The sequence below is a fragment of the Artemia sp. Qi Xiang Cuo genome, chromosome 11 (assembly GCF_049724085.1).
Source record: "Artemia sp. Qi Xiang Cuo chromosome 11, ASM4972408v1, whole genome shotgun sequence".
Lineage (NCBI taxonomy): Eukaryota > Metazoa > Arthropoda > Branchiopoda > Anostraca > Artemiidae > Artemia > Artemia sp. Qi Xiang Cuo.
Window position 1 is genome coordinate 15,076,343 of NC_142804.1, and position 27,196 is coordinate 15,103,538.

Consider the following 27,196-nt stretch of genomic DNA (forward strand, 5'->3'; position numbering starts at 1 on the left):
GGGGGGGGGGGGCTAAAATTAATTTCTTATTGAAATGATTATTGTATTCGTAATCAGCAAAAAAAATGCATCAAGTGGTTTATTCACTTTATTCCTAACTCAATAATATGATTTGGTATATATTTACCAATAAAATACCTCTATAGTCAGAATGGTAAATTTCTTGTGGGCCTTATAATTTAGCTAAGATGAAAGTGAAAACATCATTTGAAGCCTTTTTTATGCTCTTTCATAATTCATTAATTGCATCTTGAGCCCTTAAAGGGGCCCCAAAGGTATTTTATATGAATAATGGAAGAACATAAAAAAGTATCAAATGATGTTTCACTTTCATCCTAGCTAAATTATATGGCAAAGTTTCAAATCACAAAATTCAGCACTATTTTTGTTGACAGCTTTGAAAAACTTCTCTATATGTTTGAGTTGCCTTATAAATGAGGTTTGAATTGTTATAAATAAGTGTTTTTGGAATATATTACTCTTAAACAACCTATTTATAAATTAGTGATATGTTTTTAACCACTTTTCAATGGGATACCACCAGATGGCTAATTTGACAGTGTATATATATACAAATCTTTAGATTAGCCAACCAGCCAACCAGTATTTTAAGCACAGGAGTCCAGCTGGGGAAAAGGAAACATATTAAGAAAACAATTCTTACTCCATAATATGTAGAATAATCCTAGTTAACACATTTTGCAGGGAGACAGCCTTTATCTTCACTTCTTTGCTTGTTTTTCAAGTCTTGTTTTTCCTATATATTGACAGAATAGATACCCCCACCCCCCTAATGTGTAAATATATACCAAGGATTGCATCCTCAATCTAAATATAACATCCATTTGCATCATAAATGAACTTTACTCCTATATTAGCCATGTGGTGGATGTCCCTTTTCAATAACTTAACTAGTTTTGATGACTTCTTTGTGTGGTTACAAAAATAAGATACCTTTGGGGCCCCTTTAAGAGTTCTAGATGCAATTAGCCCCGGAAGCAATTATTGAATTATGAAAGAGCATAAAAAAGGCATCAAATGATGTTTTCACTTTCATCTTAGCTAAATTATAAGGCCCACTAGAAATTTACTGTCTGAGTTGCATCCTGAATCCAAATTTTACATTCATTTGTGTTAGAAATTAACTTTACCCCCACCCCTATATATACCAATTAGTATAGGCTATTTTAATTCAGGGTATATATTTGCACATTAGAGAGGTGAGGGTACAGTTCATTTCTGATACAAATTAAATAAAAAAAACAAGTTTTTTACACTGAAAGTAAGGAGCAACATTAAAACTTAAAACAAACAGAAATTATTCCATATATGAAAGGGGCTGTCCCCTCCTCAGCGCCTCACTCTTTACGCTAAAGTTTTTTATTGTTTAAAAAAATAAGAGCTGTGAGAAAGTCAAACTTTAGTGTAAAGAGCAAGGCATTGAGCAGGGGACAGCCCCTTTCATATACGGAATAATTTCTGTTCATTTTAAGTTTTAACATTGTTCCTTACTTTCAGTTAAAAAAACTTGTTTTTTATTTAATTTTTGAATTAATGCAGGTTTTGATTTTGGCTTACTGTACATGAATAATTAAAACTAAATTTGCATACTAATTTTACTTTTATTTGATTAAATGGCTTTCTTGAAACTTGTTTAATTTTATTTATAAACGTTTTTATTAGTAATAAATATATGTAACTTATGAATTAATTTACGTAACAAACTTCTATGTTCATATATTTTTAATATGTATATTAGGGGGCTTGCCCTCTAGTCAATACCTCACTCTTTAAGCTAAAGTTTGAATTTTGTTCCAATTCTTTAAAATGACCCCTTAATCACAAAGGCTGTTATTTAGAATAAATAGCTCTTATGAAAGTACTAAAAAATCTTTGGCATAAAGAGCGAGGTATTGACTAGGGGGTGAACCCAATCATACGCGTAATATTTCCCGTTTGTTATAAGTTGTGATGTTGCTCTTTATTTTCAGTTGGAAAATTTGTTTTTTTTATATTTAATTTCTGATCTTTTTTTTTAAATAATGCTGGGAAATCCGGCACCCCCTTCATAGCAATGTCCCTTTCCCCATGAAAACTTCCTTCATGGAAAGATCTTCCCACATAACCCCCCACCCACCCACCCCCTACTACCAGAAAAATCCCCCCTGAAAACATCTGTATACTTCCTAATAACCAATGCTATATCTTAACATTGGGTAAAGTTCTGAACTTTCAGCCCTCTCCCCAGGGACTTCAGGGGATTAAGTCATCCTAAAGGACATAGTTATCATATTTTCAACCATGCTGAACAAAATGGCTATCTCAAAATTTAGATCAGGTGACTGTGGGAAAAAAATTGAGCATGGGAGGGGGCCTAGTTGCCCTCCATTTTTGTGGTCACTTAAAAAGGGCACTAGAACTTTTAATTTCCATTCCAATGAGTCCTCCCACGATATTCTAGGACCACTGGGTCAATACAATCATCCCTGGGATAAAAACAAAAAGAAACAAAGAAACAAATAAACACGCATCCATGATCTTTCTTCTGGCAAAAAACGCAAAATTCCACATTTTTATAGATAGGAGCTTGAAACCTCTACAGTAGTGTTCTTTGATACGCTGAATATGATGGTGTGATTTTCATTAAGGTTCTATAACTGTTAGGGGGTCTTTCCCCCTTTTTTTGAAAATCAGATAAAATTTTCTCAGGTGCGTAACTTTTGATGGGTAGGACTAAACTTGATGAAAGTTATATATTTGAATTCAGTATTGAAATATGATTCTTTTGATGTATCTATTGGTATCAAAACCAGTTTTCTACAGTTTTGGTTACCATTGAGCTTGGCTGCTCCTTTCTTACAGTTCATTACCATGAACTGTTTGATGAATGTGAAATTTGGATTCAGGATGCAATTTGACTTTAGAGGTAGGCTAAGTTTGAACTTTACCCTCCCCCTCTAATGTGCAAATGTATACCCTGAATTGGTATATATAGGGGTGGGGGTAAAGCACATTTCTGACGCAAATGAATATTAAATTTGGATTCAGGATGCAATTCTGACTATAGAGGTAAGTTTTTTTCTTAGCTACCTGAATAGTCCATTAATGATAATAATAATAACATTTATTCACCCACCATCTACAAAAATAAATTAAAGTGAAGCACTACAAAAAGAAAAAAGAAAAGAAAAAGAAACCAGCTTCAAAAAGATAAAGATACAACACTCATTGTAATTCCCAATACTCAAATAAATGCGGGTGAGAAATGTTGTCTATCTAATTTAACTTTTAGCTCTGAATTATTTTGAATGCTAGACCATTGTTTGGATGGCTCTTTAAGACCATATTTTTCAAGGTGGGAATTTTTATAATGCTTGGGTATGTACAGTAAAATTTTGGAAATTTATAGTAGCACTTTTTGATGTTTAAGTGTCTCCCACTGACAGCATGTGGGATGCACCAGCAAGGTAGGTTATGTGTGGTAAGCACACTGAATAATAAATTAAAGCAAGAGATTTCCTGGAGTAGTGTCCACAATTCAGCACTACAGATGCATAAGCACATTTAATGGCTTTAGTTGTTTGCTTAACAATTGCTTGTCTAGTTTTAATGATTGTTTGTGCAATCATAATACCAAGATATCTCAGCTCCAATACTGTAGGGACAACATGATTTCCAAGAGTGACAGAATCACTTTGCAGTGCATTAAAGGACAAAAATTCACACTTATCAATATTGATAGAAAGCCCAATAGATTGAAAGTCACTTAGGAGTTGATTCAAGTTCTCTTGTAAGTCTGCTTTGGATCTACTGAGCAGAAATATAAACATTACCCACATAAATTAGATGCACTTGGAAAAAAGAATTGCTCTTTTCAATTCCTCTTGTGATAAACCCATTGGGGTTTACTGGGAGGAGCAAGGTTGACATTTGCCCCCCCCCCCCTTAGATTTTGAAAACTAGGCCTCTTTGGTAATGTCCTAGATTTGGTCTTCTGAAAGGGTAAATATTTTACTGTTCATATTATTGAATTACAAATAAAGTGAACATACTACTTAGTGCCTTTCTTTATGTTCTTTCCAAATATAATAATCACTATAAAGAAGACATAGACAAAGCGTTAATTGCTAATAGTTCTAATAACTCCTTTGATTCTGCTTTAGCTAGCCATATATTTGATAATCCCAGCCACACAATACACAGAGCATTTTTAGTTTTAAATTTTGTATTTTAATGTAAGTTGTTTATATATATATATATATATATATATATATATATATATATATATATATATATATATATATATATATATATATATATATATATATATATATCATATATATATATATATATATATATATATATATATATATATATATATATATATATATATATATATATATATATATATATATATTTAATGTTGTGCTGAAGACAGCCCTGGACATAGGGCCGAAATATTCACAGATTTAAATTGCACTGTCTTGAAAAAAATTCCCTATTGTTTTTAAGTTGTGTTTGTTTAATTTCTTTTTATTATTCTTACTTTCTCTTTGCTGACTCAATTTTACATGTGACGATGTTAAGGGGAATTGTCTGGGGGGGGGATTGTTAATGGGTTGGAGTTGTCTAAAGTATCTTTCTGTAGGAGGAGGGATTTTTCATGGGAAAAATTTGCCATGGGGGAGTTTTCCATGGGATAAATTCTCCAGAGGGAATTTTCTGTGGGAACAACTTTCTACTAGGGGGTGGGGTATTTGCAGGAAAAATTCCACAAATTAGAAGATTTCCGGGATGATTTTTAAAAACAATCTTTTCAAATGAAAGTCTTTTCCAAATGAAAGTGTGGTAAGAAAAATTTTTCATCTGGAACCATTCACAAGAAATTTTTTTGGGGGAATTTTCAGCTCAAATGGAATTGTCTGTTTTTTTTCCTGGCGGGTACAGGAATTTTTTCGTGGGAATAACTTTCCATGGAGGTATTGTCCGTGGGGAGAAGGAATTTTCCATGTAGGGGGGGGGGGGCTGGACTTCCCGGCATTATTTAAAAACAATCAGAAATTAAATAAAAAAAAAGTTTTTTTTCAACTGATAGTAAGGAGCAACATCAAAACTTAAAACAAACAAAAATTATTAACTATATGAGAGGGTCTGCCCCCTTCTCAATACCCCGCTCTTTACGCTAAAGTTTGACTTTTTGTCCCGATTGTTTAAGAACAACTCCTGAAACACAACGGCCGTTTCATTAGAATAATAAGCTTTTTTTAAAAGTTCAGGAAAACTTAGCATAAAGGGCAAAGTCTTGAGTAGGGGGGCAGTCCCCCTCATATAATTAATAATTTCTGTTCGTTTTAAGTTTTTATGTTGCTCCTTAATTTCAGTTGGAAAATACTTTCTTTCATTTAATTTTATAAGTAATGCACAGGAAATTCAGGAAACTGCTTAACCAAACCTAGATGCTGGGTTAAATTATTCACCACAGCTTGACAAAATGTACGTAGACGACTGCAATTAAATTTAATCTTATTAAATCAATCAGCTCAAATAACATGTGGAAGAAACGTTGCTTAAATTTGCCCTAGAAAGGCATACACAAGGGTTGAATTAACCCCTTTCCTCTCCTTAGAGATAACCAATTATTTCTAAGCCTTTTTTGTAAAATATTTGACATAATATTTTGTATGTTTTATTTTACTTTTATTTGATTTTTATTTTAATTTTAACCAGTTTACGCATATTTGACCATTTTTATTTTTAACTATCAAAATTATTTGTTCAACTGTCAAAAACAGGCTATTTTTAACTATTTAAACAGAGTATATTTTTCGGTTGGTTTATATTCCGTGTGGAGCATGCAATTTTGCAGTAAGCCTACAGCTGCAAATTGAGTTAAAGGAACAGATATCATTGGATTCATTAGTTTCAGATTTATTCATTCACTTAGTATTATGACATTACTTAGACTTTTTTTTAGAAAACAATCCAGATATGTGTAGGTAACATGACAGTTTTACTTTTCACATATTTCTGATGTATTTTTCAATTTTAGAAATGAAAAACAAATTTGAAAAAGATAATTCATTAAATGGATAAAGCTGAATCTCGGCCATTGAATATTAGCTAAATTTTCATAGTATATTGAAACATTAAAATTGTAAATCAGCAGAAAAATAACATACCAAAACTTGGCACAATGATCATATTCCTTAAGGCTCTATGACAAGGTCATATGCAGGAGGGGGGGCTTACGGGGTTTGAATCTACCCCAAAATTCTTGTCCGACTCGTAAAAACGTATGAAAAATGCATATAAACAAATTTTGATGCGTTTTTTGAAGTTTTTTTTTATTGCACCCTCCTGAACAAAAATCCTGAATGTGTCCTTGCTCTGTGAATCTATTGCTTTATAGAACGCAAATCTATACGAAGAAAAATCTTAGCATTGTTCCCATTGTTGCTCAAAATACAACTAGCTTCGTTTGTTATTCATTTTATTCTAAACAAAAGAACCATCAGGTGAGAAAGCAAGCTTGCTGTAAAGATTCTATAAATATGTGGCAGAAACAACCAAGAACATACTTGTCCTGTGTTAAAAACTAGAAGACAAAAGAACTAATGTAAAACAAATGTGCAAGGACCTGAAGTGTGCAGCCAAGCACTTAGAAGAAGCTACAGCCTTTCCGCGTATTCACACCAAAAGGAGTCTTTCCACAGAGCACTTGACATCCTTATAAAGGTAAAACTCCATGACAACATACATTCTTAGAGGGTCCTCACTTTCCAATGCAGGTTTTGCCACCCAAGATTAGTTTAATCAGAAAAAAAGACAAATGGTTCAACCATCAAAAAAGGATCTCATGTTTTTATAGCGGAATAATAACCATTGTTGCTTTAAAAAAATATATAAAGCAAAGGATTGAATGCTGGTGAACCTGAATTTAAGCCATCACCCCTCCTCTAATCAAAGGTCTGGATATACATATGCCCCCATGCACAATTTTCTTGGTTTCTGCTAACTCTTGTTTTTTTTTTCAGACACCTTGCTGTGATAAAGTGTATACCTGCCGTTTTTGCCATGATGCATTTGAGTCTCATTCATTACAAAGAAAAAGTGTGACCAAAGTCCAGTGTTCCAATTGCCTGGAAATTCAGCCAGTGCAAAAAGAGTGTTCAAATTGCAGACTTCTTTTTGGCAAGGTAGCTTTTACTTTCTCTATTTTTGTGTGTAAATTATTTACGTTTATTGATTCATTGTAAACTTTTTCACATAAGAGCTAAAAGCAGTAACATGTCAAGGAAATTATTTCAACGTAAATTTTTTTATTCAACATAGAAATATTTTAACATATTCGAGAAAAAATTATCACCAAAATTAAGTAAAAAATTATCACCAAATCTTATAAATCAAAAGATGACAGATTCATTAAACGATACAACTTGTTGGCTGAAGTGAAAACGGGTGAGGTTTTAATTTTTTGAAAAACTAAAAATCGATTTACCAATTTCTTTCAAACAGTTTGTGGTAATGAACTGTAAGTAAGGAGCAACCCGGCTCAATAGTAACCAAAACTCTAAAAAACGGGTTTTGGATACCAATAGATACATCAAAAGAATCAGATTTCAATGCTGATTTTAAACATATAAGTGTCATCAGGTGTAGTACTACCCATCAAAAGTTACGAGCCTGAGAAAATTTGCCCTATTTTCGAAAAAAAGGGGGAGGACCCCGTAAAAGTTATAGAATCTTAATTAAAATCACACCATAAAATTCAGCGTATCAGAGAACCCAACTGTAAAAGAAGCTCCTATCTGCACAAATGGGGAATTTTGTATTTTTTGCCAGAAGAAAGATCATGGATGCGTGTTTATTTGTTGTTGTTTTTTTCCCAGGGGTGATCATGCGGAACCAATAGCCCTAGGATATCGGGAAAAGACTTACCCGAATGGAAATTAAAAGTTCTGGTGTCCTTTTTAAGTGACCAAAAACATTGGAGGGCAACTAGGCCCCCTCCCGCGCTCATTTTTTCCCAAAGTCACCGGATCAAATTTTTGAGATAGCCATTTTGTTCAGCATAGTCGAAACATCTAATAAAACTATGTCTTTGAGGACGACTTAATCCCCTACAGTCCCCAGGGGAAGGGCTGCAAGTTATAGATAATTTCGGAGACCACACTGCCTTTCCATGACGATAAAATAAAAGCTCAAAATAGGGATAAAATCCTTTTTAATAGACAGTGTATAGAAATTCACAAAAAATACCAGATATTTCGGTCACATATACAGTGATCGTGTAATGGACAAAGGTCAACTACATTGGGTGAATTGAGCTTTACTCTCTCAGATTTTAATAAATTATCATAGATATAGTTCAGCCCAAATTCACCTGTATCCCGATTCAAAGCAATATTCTTGAATAAGATTTTCTTTATTCCAAGAGTCACGAAAATTTTGCTTTAAACCCCGATCCCTAGAAATCAAAGAGAGATTATCGAGCAAAATAAAATGGTCTGGAAAATTGAAAATTTGTTCTGAAAGGGCTGAAGTAAAGTTTTCAAACTTAGAATCTTGCTTTAAAGCCGAAGAAATAGAATGCTTATGCTGTAATAATCTCATTTCCACACTCTGGTTAGTACGTCCCACATATGAGCTTCCGCAAGTACATGGGATCTGATAAACCCCACTTTGTTGTCCCAAGGACGTTAGATCCTTCCCAGAATTTAGAAAACTACCCAAAGTATTATTACTCTTTAAAGCTACCCTTAGATCATTACTCTGTAAAATTCTTTTAAGTTTTTCACTTTGCCCGGGTACATATGGTAAGGAACAAAAAATATTCAGTCAAAAAAGTTCCAGTCACGCTCGCCAAGTAATAATTGGTTTGATCATTTCTTTAACTGACCAGATCTTTAGTATTTGCTCTCCAAAATTTTTTGAGGAGTTGTCTTTTCTAAGGAAAATACTGATAAGCAACATGCATCCAGAGTGGTTAATTAACCAGACTTTCAAAAAGAAGAAAAAGGTTTCTAGAGATTTCTAAGGAAGTCTTGGAGACAACTCGGGAGAAGGATGTTTTTTGTTGGCGGTATCCAGCACAAAACAGGAATAAATGTTGCACAAGCTTGAGCTATAGTTTATTTGCAATGTTTTAATTAGCGTCAGCTGTTGTGGATTTTCCTTGAGTATTGTTTGTTCAATATTTACCCCCCTTTAGGTTGTTTTGCTTCTACAAAAAAAAAAAAAAAAAAAAAAAAAAAAAAAAAAAAAAAACAGAGGGATACCGATCAGTCCAATTATCATAAGGCCGCGCCAAGAAGCGAGCACTTGAGAAAGAGCTTCATTTGTTGCTGCACTTTTATTTGCCTTGATATACCTGGAAATGTTCTCTCAGGCAACCTATCTCAGAAGGAAGACACTTATGATCTCAAAGTAGACCGAGGTAAAAGCCTATCAAATACTATGAAATGCCTGATGACTTGAGCTTGGCTACAAAAAGAATGAGCTGAGTTTTGAGCTGGTATTTATATCAAAGCCATAATATCAAAACTCGAAACCAGTGTCATCGATTGGGGGGGGGGGGGTAGGGGTTGCATTTGCTAGGATTTTAAAAATATTTTTTAATATTTTCATTCGAACTGACGTTTTTGGTATTTGCATTAAAAAAAGAAAACAAAATTGTCCCCGTCCTGATTTTGAAAAATACATTTTCACCTCCGCTCTACATGTCTGGGAATTGAAGCCACTGCTCAAAACAGGAATAAAGGTTACACAAGCTTGAGTTATAGTTAATTTGCAATTTTTTAATTAGCGTCAGCTGTTGTGGATTTTCCTTGAGTATTGTTTTTTCAATATTTACCCCCTCCCTCCTTTAGGTTGTTTTGCCTGTACATTTCGTTACTAAGGTAACGAACATCACCTAATTACCAGCGTTGCCAACACTGGGGAACAAATTTTACCGTATTGGTTTTCGGACCAGATTGTACCTGTAAGATTCTTTGTAGCACAATTATAGCATAACAAGTCAATTTTACTAATTTTTTTTTTTTTTTTTTACTAATATCTCCATCCTCTCTCAGAAACCAACTTGAGGGCTGTTTCTCATGTAATGATTGGTTTAAAACTCATTGAGATCTACTTTTGTGTCACGTTGATGAAAATCTTATTTTTGGCTTTAATCCTCAAGATGTGACTTGGCGAGTTTTGAAAATTTGGGAAAATAAAAACTTGATCCAGCAAATACAGCCCAAATGTAACGAAATGCGCCATCAATTTTGGGTTGTACCTTTAAATTGTACCAAAACCAGTACAGTTGTACCGCGTTGGCAATGCTGTGAAAGCCAAAATTTTAAGAAATTTGCCTTTTCCAAAAAAATATATTATTGTTCCTGGGCAGCAGTTCTTCCTGCAAAAGGGGGGCGTATCAAGGGATTCTACAAGATAGTGCTATCGCTTAATCAAAAAGTGTAGAAGCGCAAATCTTCTTTTTCATGAAGTTTTACATTCCTCAGTAAAAGACAGTACTAATTAGTAAGAGAAGCTGTTATAATGTATACTTTGAATTTTACGATATCTAATTACACAACCCCGAATTAGCCACGTACCCAGGTATTTATTTTAGAGGGAACACAAAAATAGCCAAATTATAAAAAAAATATTAAAATATAAGAAATGACAGGATTAATGCAAAAATCTCGAGTTTTGGAATCAGCAGGGACCTGACCATCCCATTCTGTGAACGTTTCTGCCCCGCAATTTCCAAATTCCCACACATAAGAATTTCTGACTTGTATTGAATGGCATGACTTTGCTGTTACACCTAACAGTCGTATCGCCAAGGCCGTATCCAGGGGGGTTTTAGGTTATTGAACCCCCTCCCCCGGAAATGTTTATCCGATTAAAAAACGTAAAAAAATGAATAAAAATACATTTTTGATGGGTTTTTAAGGTTTTTTGCCCCCCCCCCTCCCAAAAAATAACCTTCCCCAAACAAAATTCTGCATACGGCCTTGCACATCACCTTTGTGAAATACCTTCCAAAAACAGTTTGATAAGCTTTTCTCAAAGAGAGAACCAAAGTGTGATTGAACATGGATTGCCCTACTGATTCTCCTCTTGAGAATAGATCAACAAACAGTTTTCTGGTAACTAATTAGAAGAATAAAATGCCAGATACGACATTTAAGCATAACAGAAATGGCGAGCTGTCATGTGTTTTGTAAAATAGGTGCTGCACCCAGGGCTGTATCCTGGGGATTACCCAGTTTTAACCCTCACCACGCGAAATTTTGTTCTGGCTCGTAAAAAAGTAACAAGAATGAATATTAACGAATTTGCTTGCGTTTTTATAAAATTCCGTAACTTTTCCCCTTCTCCAAACAAAAATCCTGGATAAGACCTTGGCTTAGCTGTTCGCGGAGAATTCACTCCGTGAAACCACTCTGATGGACCGCCCTTTCAGGAAAATTGATTTAAAAAAACAAAGTTTTTCCGAGGGAAGTAAAGAGCGAAGTTGAAAGTCAAAACGAACAAAATTATTACTTCACAGCCTATCTAACATATATCAATAAAACTAGTACAAATAAACCAACTAATTATGTTTCCCTATGCTTTTAAGATTATACAAAACTAGCGCTTTACTGAAAACACAAAATAATATAGGAGTTTTGGCAGAGTAAAAGTAAACCAATTAAGGACACGTTTTACAGAATACAAACATTATCAATCCCTTTTAAGATAAAGTAACAATCCAGATTAGGATTTTGCTTTATTTTTTTTATATTTAATTTGGTATTACTTCTGCACAATGGCTCTGTTCAATGACTGGCTCTCGTTTTGGTTCTGAAAAGGACAGATCATGATTAGTTTGTACACAACTTCGAAGTAAAGTCATCTTGATAGTATTAGGACTGTAGACTAGCTTTAGAATTTGTATCATAGCTCTGAAATTCACTGTTGTATAGAGAGAAATAATCGGATTTCTGGAGCTTATATTATATCTTATTTGATCTTCATTTCAAGTAATACTAAAGCATATTTCTTACATTTGAAGACTGTATATTACCCACTATTGGTATTATAGCTGGCGAGACCAAAATGCTTCCTGATAAATCAATCCAATATTTCTGTATGCTGTTCGATTGCTTCGCGGCTATAAAAAAAAATATTTAGTTTTACGCTTTTGTTTTTAAGATAATTCTAACTGTATACTGAAAGTTACTGATGTCACAACTGGTGTAAAACTATGAAATGCCTTATCGATTCGTTTACTGTTGTCAGGCTACATACTCACTTTTGACTCTTTAATCAATAATCCTGTTTTTTATACTTGACTTTTGTGTTTTCAGTAAAGCGCTAGTTTTGTATAATCCTAAAAGCATAGGGAAACATAATTAGTTGGTTTATTTGTACTAGTTTTATTGATATATGTTAGATAGGCTGCGAATTAATATTTTTTTTTTTAAGTTTCAACTTTGCTCTTTACTTCCCTTGGAAAAACTTTGTTTTTTTAAATCAATCTTTGTTCGTTTTTGACTAAAATTTAATGTAGAAACAACGTTGCCACGATCTTTTTTATTTATACAGAACAATATATGTTCGTTTTGAGTTTCAATGGCTCTCCTTAGTTTCAGTTGAAAAACTTATTTTTAATGTAGTTTCTAATTATCACCGATCTAGGGGAGATAAGATACATATAGAAAATACTGCAAACAACCTTGACAGCTACGAAAAACTTTCAGTCTATAACATGAAGTTCATCATCCATACTTCACAAAACAATACATGTTTTTCAGGAATGTTTGTTTTTCGATGAGCAAAAAGCTGTTTTTACTCGTCCGACTTCACCTGAAATAGCCATAATGAGGACAGGGCTTTATAAATCACCTACTGACTAGCAAAAACTAGGAGGCTTCAGTAACAAAAGAGAGCTGTTTAAGGGCTCATTTAAAAGCTTACATTTATACCTAATCATTTTTTATAAATTTGACTTGACAGCGCATTCCCATAAAGTGCACTTTTGGATGTTTCTCCCATTTTCTTTTTAATGGAAAAATATCTTTTCCAATGAAATGACCAAAAAAAGATGTTTTCAAAACCTAGGCAGGAGCAAAAAACTAAGGGGGCAAAAACGTCCTTTCCCCTTAATTACCGTCGTTAGAACTAGCACACAGGCTTCAATTGCAAAGTGAAGTTTAAAGGTTCAATTCAAAACTGTTGATCATTCAAGCTTAATTTTTGGTAGATTTTCAGTTTAAAAGTTGTTAGTTTTAGTTAAATTTTTTTCGCAATAATCTTTTATGAGTAGGAGAGTTACATAACTTACTAAGAGGGTCTGGAGGGGGAGTGTATGTGAGGGGTATAATAAACCTCCAGTTAGGGGCTTTGGACCATAATTATTGCAATGGTACCATTTTATGCTTTCAAACTCTTTCACGTAGGATGTTGTACCAGAAGTGCCTTTTTTACTACTATGTGGCACTTTTGGATGATAAAATGGGTAAAAATCACGTATATATGAAAAATAGGTTTAGAATAAGCCTTCCCGGGATGTTATTTTTAAAATGAGTGCATCATATTTGCAAAAATAGTGGATTATCTGACAAGTAATCACAAGAAGGGACAAATCATGATTGGAAAAAAAAATCCAAGCTTGAATCGAACAGATGATAATATAATTTGAAGCCCAGCGCTGTACTAACTGAACCATGCCTCTAATAATGAAATTTAATATATTGGTGTTTGTAGCACTTTAATTGTGTAGCTTATTTAGGGGGCCTGAAAGAGGAATTTACTAGAGGTATTCTTGTAAATCTCCAGCTAAGGGTTTTGGACTATAGTTATTACAATGATACCATTTTATACTTTCAACATTTTCCACTTAAGAAGTGGCACCAAAAGTGTTGTTTTCAGTGCTATATCTCACTTACGCATGGTAGAATTGATAAAAAGCACGTAGATATGAGGAGAAGTTTTCAAACGATCCATTAAACATCAATCTAAAAAGTTATGGTAGCCCACTAGCCCCAGCTTTTCCACTTGAGACATGGGACCAAAAGTGCTGTTTTTAGTGCCATTCGAAACTTGCAGATGGTGGAATTTATAGGAAGAACGTAAATATGAGCAATATTTTTTATATGAGCTATCAAAAATCTATCTAAGATGTTCTGGTAGCCCGATAAACCCACCCCTCGAGAAACGGCATAAAAAGTGCCTTGCACACTGCGAAATATATATATAAACCACGTACATATGAGAAATCGCTTTTGAATAAGCTATTAAGTATCTCTCTATGATGTTCTAGTAAGCCGCTAGGCCTGGAATAAATAAGAGAAAACGACCCTTCTAACATTTTTTTTTAACTTTTAGTTACTATGCGCTGTGGTTCGCTCTTTACTAGGTTGCAGCTAATGCTTCAACCATGACAAACTCTCCTCAGAAACTAGTTAACATTAAAATCTGTGAAATCTATTAGATGGTAGAATTTTTAAAAACCTAGTAAATAGAAGCAATCGCTTATAATTGAGCCATTAAACATCTATCTACGACGGTGTGGTAGCCTGCTAATATTTCAGTAGCTTACTGATGAGCAGACGATTTATGAAGCTTACTAAGGGGGCTGGGAGGGGAGTGTACGAGAGGGGTTCTTATGAGCCTCCAGTTAAGGGTTCTGGAACATAACTATTACAATGATACCTTTTTTGTACTTCAGAGCTTTTCCACTTAAGAAATGGCACCATAAGTTTTGTTTTCAGTGCTATATCACACTTACGAATGTAAAATTGATTAAAAAAAACACGTACATAAGGGCAATAGCTTTCAATTGAGTTATTAAACATCACTTTTATAAGTTCTGCTAGCCCAAAAGCCCCAGCTTTTCCACTTGAGACACGACACTATAAGTGTCGTTTTGGTGCCATTTAGATCTTGATGATGGTGGAATTTATATGAAAGAAGTAAATATGTGCAATATATTTAATATGAGCTACAAAAGATCGGTTTACGATGCTCTTGCAGCCTGCTAGTGCCGCCCCTTGAGAAATGGCACAAGACGTGCCATTTTAGTGTCATTTGGCACATACAGATGGCAGAATTTATGAAAAGCACGTATATATGAGAAAAAGCTTTTGAATGAGCCATTAAGCATGTCTATGATGTTCTGGTAGCCCGCTAGGCCTGTTGAGAAAAAAAAAAAAAAAAAAAAAAAAAAGGGAGAAAGTTCAGTGCTACCGATGCAAAATAAGTGATTTTCCTTGTTTTTCATGGAGGGGACTGTAACTTCCCTGTACAACAACGTTTTTGACCATGCTGATTCCAATGGTGCATTTTTCATTTTGACTGACGCCGTTTTCGAGGGGTTTCAGGCTTTTTTGGAATCACCATGATTTCCTTTCGCAATTAACTTTTACTTTTAAGACGAACCGAAATAATAGTTATTATTCCTGACTCAGTGTCAGATGGCAATTTTTTTTTCACGAGGCAGTTTTTTTTCAAAACGTGCTTTTTAACTTTTGGTTAATATGGGCGGTGGTTCGCTCTTTACTAGGTTGCAGCTACCGCTGCAACCATGACACCTTACCTGTACATGATTTAAAAAATGAGCCTAGAGAATGACAGAAAAAAAAACAATAATGGATATTGATACTGATATTTCCGATACGATAAATGTGATACCAATACGTCCGATACCGATACACGCGATATCGATACGCCCGATACCACATACAGCCCTTCCCCAGGGACTATGTAGGGCTATATCATTCTCAAAACCATATATATTGAACCTTTGAACTATGTTAAACAAAATGGCTATCTCGAAATTTTGATTGGATGACTTTGGGGGGAGGGGGCCTTTATGGAGGGTGGCTAGTTGCCCCCCCAATCTTTTTGGTCACTTAAAAAAGGCACTTAAGAATTTAATTTCCTTTCAAATGAGCCATTAAACATCTCTCTATGATGTTCAGGTCATTCGCTAGCCCTGGTGGAAAAGAAGAAAAAGGGGAGACAGATCAGTGCTACCGATGCAAAAAAGCGATTTTCTTTGTTGTTCAAGGAGGGGGACTGTAATTTCCCTGACGAAGGTTTTTTACCATGCTAATTCCTATGGTTTAGTTTTCATTTCGATCTGACGCCATTTTAGAGGGGTTTCAGGCTTTTTTTCGAAATCAGCATAAATTTCTTTTTGCAATAAACTTTTACTTTTAAGACGAACCGAAAAATAGTTATCATTCCTGAGTCAGCGTCAGATGGCAATTTTTTTCACAAGGCAGTTTTTTTCAAAACGCGTTTCTTAACTTTTGGTTACTATGGGCTGCGGTTCACTCTTTACTAGGTTGCAGCTGCCGCTGCGATCATGATAGGAATTTTTCTTTAAGTAGTTCCTTTTTGGTTTCTTTGGCGAAATAGGGTAATTTTAAATCAATTCAATTCAAAGTTTTTATTCCCTCTGAATACGAAGAGTAAAATTGAAAATAACCGCTAATCAACAGGCCATAAAGTTCTTTTAAACCATATAACAAGAAGTACGCAAAGGCCTTCAATCAAACTTACCACACAAATTAACACTTCGTTCAATAATTAATAAATTAACACTTCATTCAGTAATTAATAAATAATAATAAAAAAAAGCTTCATGCGCAGCTTTATATAAATTATGAAAAAAAAAGGTAATTTAGATAAAAATTTATTTTGCTTTTTCTCCAAAATATCGACAGGGTTTTTCATTTTATATGTATTCATTAAAAAGTATTTGATTCAGATTTAGAAAAGCGGCAAAGGAACTTAGCAAAATTAAAAAAGGTGGTTGGAAAACGTTGGGCACTGACAACTTTCTATGCTTATTCACTTTAAAACTAGGAATAAAGAGTTACCATCGCATTTTGTTACTTCTGTAAAAACATATTACTTCACATTCCAGATTAATATTATTGCTGTTATTTTTTGGGGGGATTGGGGGGAGGGAGGAGATTTCTCTTAGGGAGGGGACCTTGACTGAAGAAATATCCCTTTTTATTATTTGTGTTTGTCTAATTGTATTTTAAGAAATATCTACTTTTTTACTTCAACCCCATGCCTGCCAAAAATATTACGTGATCTCCTTGAACCAATTCAAATTCAGTAACACTATATATCTTCTTTATCTCGGTGGGTTGAACGTCCGACAAATATACCAAAACACAGTTTGTTCTGGATTTATTAGCCTATATTGTTCAGAACTACTTGTACTTTAAGCAATTGGGGTGGTAAAATTATAAAATAAAACCAGTTATTCATTGTATCAATTATAGGGTCTGACGTAACTTTTGAATTTGATTTTGACGACGAAGTTTTATGTGCGCAACACTGTTCAAATTTATGCATGTATGTTACGTATATGATGCAATGTATGTAATTACGTATATTAAGTTTATGCATGCAATTGCGTATATGAGGGAGGTTGCCCCCTCCTCAACACCTTGCTTTTTACGATAAAGTTTAAATTTTTTCCCAATTCTTTAAAAACAACTCCTGAAACACAAGGGTCGTTTAATTAGAACAATAAGTAACTTTTTTTAAAGTGCCAAAAAGTTTAGCGTGAAGAGCGAGGTGTTGAGGAGGGGGGCAACCCTTTTTTTTTTTTTTTTTTTTTTTTTTTTTTCTCTATTTAATGAACCTTAGATACACAACTTTTTCTAAACGCAATAGAAAAAATATTTCAAAGAAAGTAAAAATATATGAAAAAGAAAAAAGTAATTAATTAAAAATAAAATACACAAAACAATAGCCTACTTACAAAAACTAAGATACTAACTCTCAGCATTCAGTTCCGTCGAGCAATGCCGAAGCATTGGACGTATGTTTTTTAATTAACATGGACAGTTTTGAACTTGGTTATCAAACATCAAAATACTTAATGCCTTTAGACTCGGTGTTTATAAAATGTAACGCATTATCAAAGTAATTTGTTCAAAGTAAAACATTGAAACTAAGATTAAGACAATCAAATGAAAATTCTTAATTCAATATTTTTAATTTAATTTTGAATAACAAAAACCAATATATATTTGATACCTTTATAGGCTACTTCATAACTGTAAAAAATTAAATATTTTCCAAAGTGACAATTAGATAAATACAGTCACTCCTGAAAAAAAAAAAAATAAAACACAAAAAGCGTATCCGTTCAGAGGGAAAAATACAGAAATTCACACCATTCTGTTCAGGAAAAACTGATTATAGTGGCCAAGGCCGTATTTTTTTTTTATTTATTATTTTTTTTTTCTCCAACCAAATCAAACAGAAAAAATGCATGTACGAAGCAGGAAAGAGGTCACTTAGTCACAAACTAGAACCTATATCTACCTCATCCAGAGCCAGAACCTATTTGTAGGCAGCCAACAATGGACTAGCGATTGTTTTTTCCATGGTTTTTCGCTATCACACTCTCTTTCCTTCGGTTTCCTTATAATTGCTTCTTAGTCTCAAATTTCCAGGGGGGCATGGCTCCCAAAGCTCCCCTACCGACGCCCATGGTTCAGAGGGTAACTAGCCCCCTATATAAAAAGTTATGGAATTTGCCAATTGTTTACATATTAGGTTATTTTTTAGGAAAGGGTGGTGTATTTGATAATTTGTTTCCAAAGAGGTTTAGGGTTTTGAGGTGAAATTTACAGGAAATCTTGAGGGAATGTTAAACAAAGCACAACTTTGAAACTTTTAGGGCATATTGAAGGATGTTGAAAAGTGATCGGCGGGTAACCAGCCCCGCCCCTTGCCCTTTTAAGATGCCTCTCCCCAGGACTGATTAAAATTTTTATGTAACCATTTTGTTTAGAATAGTCAAAAGGTCCAATAACTACGTCTCCGGGGATGACATTACTTCCCACAGAATGAAAATTGCTCATTGTTTGCACAAAGGATTTATTATTGTTGGATTCTATGTGGATCCCGAAAGGCTGAGGCCTTTAATTTGAAACTTCAGGGTTACAACGGCTGTGACTACCTGAAACTGCAAATTTGACTACTTGCGAGCACCACACTTGCGACAGCAGTTGATTGTAATGACGTCTTAACATTAAGTAACTGTTGGAGATTCAGCTAGATAATATTGATGGGGACTGATTGCTACTGCGATTACTAACGGATGCAACTGCATCTACTTGTGATTGCGACTATTACTACTACTACTTCGATTTTGACTGTGACAGCTATTACTGTTGCTTCTACAACTGATAATACTAGTATTAATGCTATTGAACCAAGTCAAAAGAGTATAATGCATCCAGGTTGTCAAAAGGGCTCATCTGTAATATCTCAGGAATAGCTAAGGTTATTAAGTTCAAAATTTCGGAGAATATTGAGGAGGATGTTGAACTGAATCAAAAGACACTAAGTGCATACAGGTCGTCAGAATAACAACTTTTCCACACCGCACCTAGCCAACGTTCACGTAAATGAAAGAGTTTAAAGAGCCAGAAAAAAGAGAGCCGAATAATTCCTCTGTAATGTATTTATGCTTTTATTCTATTTTATTCATATGTAATCTTTTGGACGTTCTCCCACGAGAATTCTCTGGAGTTTATTGTCTATGAGTTACTGTTGAACTCAAGAACCACTCCAAACCTTGATTTCAAATGGAAAGAAATTTAAACAATAATTATATTGAATGAAATCCAAGACAACGTTCTGATCACCTTATGCTACTTAAGAATTTAAATTAGTAGACAATATTTTAATTCTTAAGCGAAAAACGCGAAAACTGGAGAAGCATTTATCAGATTAACTAATAATAAAACCAGTAATAAAAAACGAACGAAAAAAAAACACTTTCCGAAAAAAAGTTTTTAAAAAAATAAAACCGAAAAGCCATTTAGTACTTAAGACGAACACAAATAAAGTCCTATAACAATTCACACTTACAACTACCAGAAATCACTGTTAAAGAATAATTGAAATTCAAAATGAACAGAAATTAAAATAAATAACCACATCAAACACAAAGGTAGCAGGTACTGATCTATATGAATGATAGAATCCCTAAACGAGTGAAAATTAAATACGCGAAATCGGAATCAGACCCAATAAAACTAAGCGTAAAGCGCCGGGAAAACGATTGTGAATAATTTGATGACGGAAATGTGCCATGCATGATACAACTGTGCCAAGTGTGCCAGATGTAGTGGAACTGTGTGGCACACGTGGCTGTCCAAGATGTACACCAGTTGGCTAGAAGCGAGTGATCCTTCGCAATGTCTCCATTTTTTAATTGCCCCTCTCCGGAAAATATTCCTGCATATTACCTGAAAAACGGGCTTAAGGTATTTGTTTGATTAAGAGAGGGGAAAGGGTAATTTAGAGGGATTGTTGAAGTCCAAAAGAGGCAACACTTTCCAACATATTGGAACATATGGTGTACATATTGGAACACCACAGATCTGTCAAGCATGGTGCAGTCCCCGCAAAGCTCGACACAATTCTGTCACGCTTGGCACACACCACCTGGTTCTCGCTATTTCATAAAGTTGACGTCACCTCCTTGAAATGGTTAACTTTAAGATCCAAAGGTTTGTTTTACAAACCAGAATAATTTGGCGGATAATTGCATGGAAAGTTAAATTTGATAATTTAAATGCGTCTTGCGATTTAAGTGCGTCACCTACAATTTGTCTCTTTATAACTAATGATACTGCGTCGTATGTTTATTATTATTATTTTTTGACCTCTTTCCAGATTAAACTGCGAATGGCTTGGTGTTGCAAATTTAATGGAGCTTATTACGCTATCACTTATTATTATACCTTAATTATTTTTACTTAAAATTTGCGTCTTTGAACTGTTCATAGGCTGAGTTGACAAAGTATACAAATTAAGCTGCTGAAAAAGCTTAAAAAGTTCGTGACTTTTTGGTGTTCTATGTGGTTTATATTAAGAATATTATTTGCTTTAATTGAAGAAAGTTTCAACCCTCTTCATCTCGCCACTGTATCGCCACTCACTCTAAAACAATAATAATATCGAATAATTTGAATGTGTTTCAAGAGCGTATCCAGGATTCTGTTCGGGGGGTCTGGGTATTTTTTTTCAGGGGAGTTTTACGAAATAAGTGTAAAAACGCATCAAAAATGTGTTTATATGCGTTTTTGTTACGTTTTTACGAGTCGGGCTTTTTTTTGAGGGGTTGAAACCCAGTAATCCCCCCTCTCCTTGTATACGACCTTGATGCGTTCGTAATTTTTTTTTCATTCGAAACTGTATTGGATATATAAGGAATTGCTAAAAAAACCGTAAAATCTCAAGTTTTTTTGGGGAAGGCCCCTCGGATTATTCACGGTAGTTTTTCTCTTTTTTAAAGTTTGGTGTCATATTTGAGCGGATATGTACTAATTTTTACTTTTATCTTCGTTCTTTGCTTAAGCTTCAAACTGCTTTTATTTAGCTCTAGTTTGCATTAAGTTGCTCGGGGCTGTTTTAGTGATTGTTTTTTAATTGACCTTCCTGAAACGTTTCCTTTCTTAAGTTTTAAAAGTACTTAAAATATCTCTTAGTATTTCTGTGCCGAATGCAAGTTATACGATGACGAAGATAAGAAACAATACCACTGCCTAGGATGTGGCATCTGTAGAGTTGGTGGCCAGGAAAGATTCTTTCATTGTCAGAAATGTGACATGTGCCTACCAAAGAAACTTGAAGATAATCATCAAGTAAGCTTTATTCTACTAATCTGTGCGTATTATACGATTTTGGTTATGAATATTCTTTTAGCAAGTATAGCTTTTAGTTCAATATAGCTAGCTGTAATTAATTACAGTTACTTATTTTGGAAGCGCTATTTGATATGCTCTATTGAACACCATTTGGACAGAGAATTAATTTTACCCGAGTACTTTAAAAATTGGAAGAAATGGTCTTTTTGGTCTAACTTTCCGTTTCCATACGCCTATGTTGTTTCAGTAGTAACAAAAATTACAGCTGAAAGAAAAAAAAAATTATTTATGTTCTTCATCTTCTTCCGCATTACCAAGCAGAGATCAATGCATCTGCACCACTACAGGACCAATTATCCCGATAGACAAATACACCAAGAATATTATATCTATAAAAGACCGAATTGCAGTTTATTCAGTTTGTTCTTCATCTTCTTCCGCATTACCAAGCACAGATCAATACAACTGCACCACTACAGGACCATTTATCCCGATAGACAAATACACCAAGAATGTTCTATCTAGAAAAGAACGAATTGCAGCTTATTCAGTTTTCCTGAAATTTGATTCCGGCGATGGAATTTTGCGAGAGCGTCTCCATAACAATTCAAAGAAGGAGAAGAAGCTTATTAGGCTCTGACGCACCAACAGCAAGTAACTTAATTTTTATAGGTTTCAATAAGCGCTATTGAAACGCAATTCAGAAATTGCAATTGACCGCCAGAAATAACAATTTGCAATTGGCTTTTGAACGTCAAGTAAATCAGCTCTGAACATTAAGTAACTGTTGGAGATTCAGCTATAGGTTTTATAAGAAGACCCAAGAAATCCAAAAACATTAGGGTAGAATTGCTTAAAGAGTCTGGAAATTTGATTATCTGTGAAATAACCTTGATTCTTCTTAATGTATCGTTTTTTTTCTCAGTAAGTATCCTGACTTACTTGACTTGACTTAAGTTCTTTCCGGTCTTTGTAGCTGTATTGGGGTTCCCTCTTTTCATAAAATTCTATGAATATGATGGCGATATTCAAGTAAATATTTTAGGATTTCAATTTTCTGCGTCAAAGAAGGCAGGACTGAGGTTAGAAATATTAGAGAAATGACAGCTGTAATTATTGATTGTGGGGCAGGAAGGCTGTGCTTTCCCTAGGTTTTTTGCCCCTTCCTAGCCCCCCCCCCCGCATATTTAAAAAAATACTTTCCTTTTTTGGTATTTTCATAAAATGCCTTTTTTGTATTTTCCTTGGAAAATTGATAAAATTGCCGATAAAATAATTGAATTATTGATAAAATTAGTATTTTCATTGAAATATTGGAAAATACACTTTGCCCCCTCTTCGTAAATCTTTGTGAATTTACGTATACAACATTCTGTATACAACATTCTGTATACAATGTGAATTTTCTGTATGCAACAACAACTGTAAATTGAAAATGTATTATAAAGTTTCACTCTCAGGATCTTCGGGAGAAGATCTTTTGATTAGATTTATCAATTTATACAAATATACAAAATATTATGTAACATATACTAAGAAAGCCTTGTTGGTAGAACGTGTAAATCTTTTCAAGACACTATAAAGTCACAGTGGTCCGTAAGTGATTAGCTTTGGCGACTTCAACTCAGAACTTTCAAGTGGCAAGTTCCTTTTAGCAAGTGGGAGAAGATCCATGGTGTCATCAATCTTGACCAGGGAGGTTACTTGGTAACTCATTTTTCGGACCGTTGATAACATGGAGTTCAGTCTTTTATTCATTAAATAAAAGCACAGTCGTATTTAGGGTTGCCACCATGGTCATTTCCTAAAGTACAACAATCGCCCAAATTTGCGTGCTACACAGCGATTTTCTGTGCTATAGCTAAAAAATTGACGAAAACAGTGCTAAAACAGCACTTTTTGTGGTATTTTAGCACTATCTTAGCAACCCCGAGGACGTGCTACACTGCTACACATCATGAAATAATGCTAAAATAGCGCTTTTGTGCTACAGGTGGCAGCCCTGGTCGTATTGTTGACCTCTGCTATAGATACATAGTTCTTTTGGGAACTTATATCGGAATATAAGCAACATATCGTCGGTAGAATCTAGTAGTGATAGGCGAATCACTCGAAAGAAGTACAACGGCTTTATTACTAGTTGCAATTTGATGATGTCTTGGTTGGTGAGTAATGGTGAGGTCTTTCTTAACATAGCTAATTTTACTAGAAGGATGAGAACCGAGAGGAGGAGGTGATAGTCCAGAGAAACTGGGGGGAGATGATAGCTTGAGCTTGCTGTACATATTGCATATTAGGTCTATGATACGCAATGGCGCACTGTGGTCATGGGTTTTAAGCAAATGGATGCCAGATTCAAGGCTCTGCTTACGTCTAGTGCTATGAACATCCATTGCTTACTGCTTATGTCAATACGTCGAAGATCATCATTCTTATCTGCATCGACAAGCAGATTTGCTGTGATGCTGTGAATGTGTTCCTGTCCTGAATGCTGTTTCACGCTATGAAATCCACAAAAATATTTAGCCTTTGGAATTTTTTAGACGTCGTCTATCTACGTTGCCTTGGGCCCTATGTTTCTCATAAAAATGTAATTCAAAATTAATTCAAGAATTTACTGAATAAATGCATTTGGGAAAATTGAATAAAAATTCCGTGAACATAAATTACAAGTACGGCACATTATTGTACGCGCAAATTTAATATTTATTTGACTAAGTGAAGCCTATATTTCACGATGAAATCTCTACTCATTTGAACGAATAAAGACAGTCTAAATGAGATCTCAAGTTTCATACAATTAAAAATATTCCTTGAATTTCCGAAAAAGGAGCAAAGATAGATATTCCGCACATGCTCAATATCTCTATCGCCGCCCTACTTACGCCATCTACCTCGCCCAAGCTCTTAAGGCTAGATTAACGGTCGATGTATGCTTGACCGGAGCCATTGACCGACGTACCTAAAACTTTCGAATGTTTTTCGTTTTTGCTAAAATAATATAAAAAAAGGTTGAGTTATATTTTCCTTTTCTAGTGCATTGAGAACATGTCTCGTGGAAATTGTCCAATCTGCATGGAAGATATACACACAAGTCGTATCCCTTCGCATATTCCCTCTTGTGGGCACCTTATTCACAGGACTTGTTTTGACGCTCTAGTCAGAGGGGGACACTATGCTTGCCCTGTTTGTCAAAAATCCCTGTTGAATATGGAGTCTGTAAGTATTTTGTGTTAACTCTATCTTCTCCCGCGCACATTTAGTCAGTATCGAAAAAAAAACATGTCTGCAACTGTTTATCGTAAGGAAAATTAAAACTATATTTCCCATTTTAGGGATCTTGGGCTGAATCTTCTGTGTAGAGTTCTAAAACATGATCAATTTGGCCATGTAATTTTCATCTAAGTTCAACCGCTACATTGGTTTTTTTATGTCTCCCTATATCTATCTATAAATATATATATATATATATATATATATATATATATTATTTAAAATCCCTTTATTAAGAGTTTTATTATTATTGACAAGTAAGGATCTTCTCGAAAAATTTGCTCTTATTCCAATCTTCAATTGGCTAATATCAATGACATTTAATGACAAGGGGATTTCGAACTATCCTTTCATATCACGCTCACAAATATGTGAACATGATCGCAAAAATGAAATTTCAGATAATCACAGATGAAAATTCTATAACAAAGATAAAAGCAAATTCAAACGAGGGGATTTTCCATTTTGCCACGGGGCATTTTTTTTTTTTTTTTTTTAACGCTCTTCTGCACAGTTTGTCACGGCTACCGTCAAAAATTGACCAACATAGATTTCCAATTATCTGAAGCCGTCGTTTCAGTAAATTACAGGAAGAATCTAGCAATTTGTCTCAAAAGCCAAGTAGTTCTCGAGATAACTTTTGATAGTGTAAATCGGATTTTTGTGATATAATTTAAGCGGCACGTGTGTACTTCCTTCACATATTGTTTACAAGTTTATAATTTCTCTGTGCTGCATCGGGAATGGCTGAATTTACTCTTAAAATTTCCGGTTTTTCTATAGCTCTATTTAGAATGGGATTTAGCTAACACCGAGATTTAGCTAGTTCAAGACCCGTTCTTAATAACGTTCTGCTAAATTCCTGTGGAAGCTTGAATCAGCAAAGAAGTTGCATTTATTTGAACCTTTTTTTATTTAGCTATGGCCAGACAATTAGAGAGCCTCATTATCAATCCTTAGTTATGTACAAAAAAAACTCTCTAGGAATTTAAATTAAATTACCACAGTGCAATGGTCATAGGTAAATTGTTTTTCTAAAGGTAAGAGTTCATAGGTAAAGTGGACCATATCTAATGAAAGTTCTATGGAAAATCTGTTTGGCTCAAATTAGCCTTAGGTAAATCTTGGTATTAGTAAAATCTCATTTTGAATGGGCCCTTAGATAAACGTTACTCGATAATCTGATAATATATTAATTTAAGACTCATGTTTTCAAGAAATGTGTACATAAGTACACATTAAATATATACATAATACATAATAACATAATACATAAACATAAAGACATAGCCTTTCTTTTTGACTGAACATGCGGTGTTGAACAAGAGAATTCTGTTTTTCCCATACTTCATGGTGTTTCTAATTCATTTCCATTGTGAACTCCGGGTGCCTTCAACCTAAAAAATATTTTCAGGTAGGTTAGGTTTTCAGGAATATTAAAAAGGGAGAGGAGAATTTGTAAGCATTTTGGGTTTGAACGATTGAGGAGAGACAGGGGGTACACCTGTTGAGATGAAGAATCCGTGTCCTTCAAACGTATTTGACACTTTTTTTAATACGTCACCGTTTGTGATCATACGTGTGAATAAACGGTGATGTTTATTCACACGTCACCGTTTCTAGATACGTCATAATTGTTCCTTCATGATTTTTGTCAGTATATGTATTTTCCTTTGCAAAATCTTGCAAATTTAGCTGATACTATTTTAGCCGGCTTTTTTTCATAAAAATTTGGGCTCGGAATCTTTTGTATAACGATGTTTGCTGCACAGTGTATAATTAATTACAAAAATAATTTATTACATACTTATTTATTTATTTTACCTTTATTTTATTATCTATACTATTTCATTATTACTTATACTTTATTTTATTACCTTTTATACTATTTCATTATCATATTATTTAATCATATTGTTATCAGTTTATACTACATACATAAATATAATAACATAATACCATTAATTAGTAATTTTGATTTAATTAAGATTAAATATCATGAACTGTCATTATTAATGATAAACATAAATATAAAAAATACTTATAAAATCTTAATATAATACTACCAAAGTTTTTTTAAGCTTTTCCTGCTCTGGATTCACGAATTTGAGGAGGGATCTTTGGTGCTTTTTAAATAGATCCATTAGAAACTCAAATGATAATAATTTCTAATATAAAAATATATTTTTACTTTAGAATTTCTAATAATTTCCAAATAATGTCTTAGACCACACTACCTTTCCACTTAC

The 27,196-nt window shown here is 34.1% G+C and overlaps 1 protein-coding gene across 1 annotated transcript in view; it reads left to right on the forward strand.

Annotated features, from left to right (window-relative positions):
• Positions 1–27,196, forward strand: part of LOC148946681 (RING finger and CHY zinc finger domain-containing protein 1-like) — a 41,706-nt gene that overhangs the window by 1,898 nt on the left and 12,612 nt on the right. Inside the window, exons 2-4 of the mRNA XM_089096330.1 lie at positions 7,035–7,196; positions 21,516–21,671; positions 24,711–24,893. Coding sequence (XP_088952456.1) covers positions 7,035–7,196; positions 21,516–21,671; positions 24,711–24,893 — 501 coding nt within the window. The remainder of the gene's footprint in view (positions 1–7,034; positions 7,197–21,515; positions 21,672–24,710; positions 24,894–27,196) is intronic.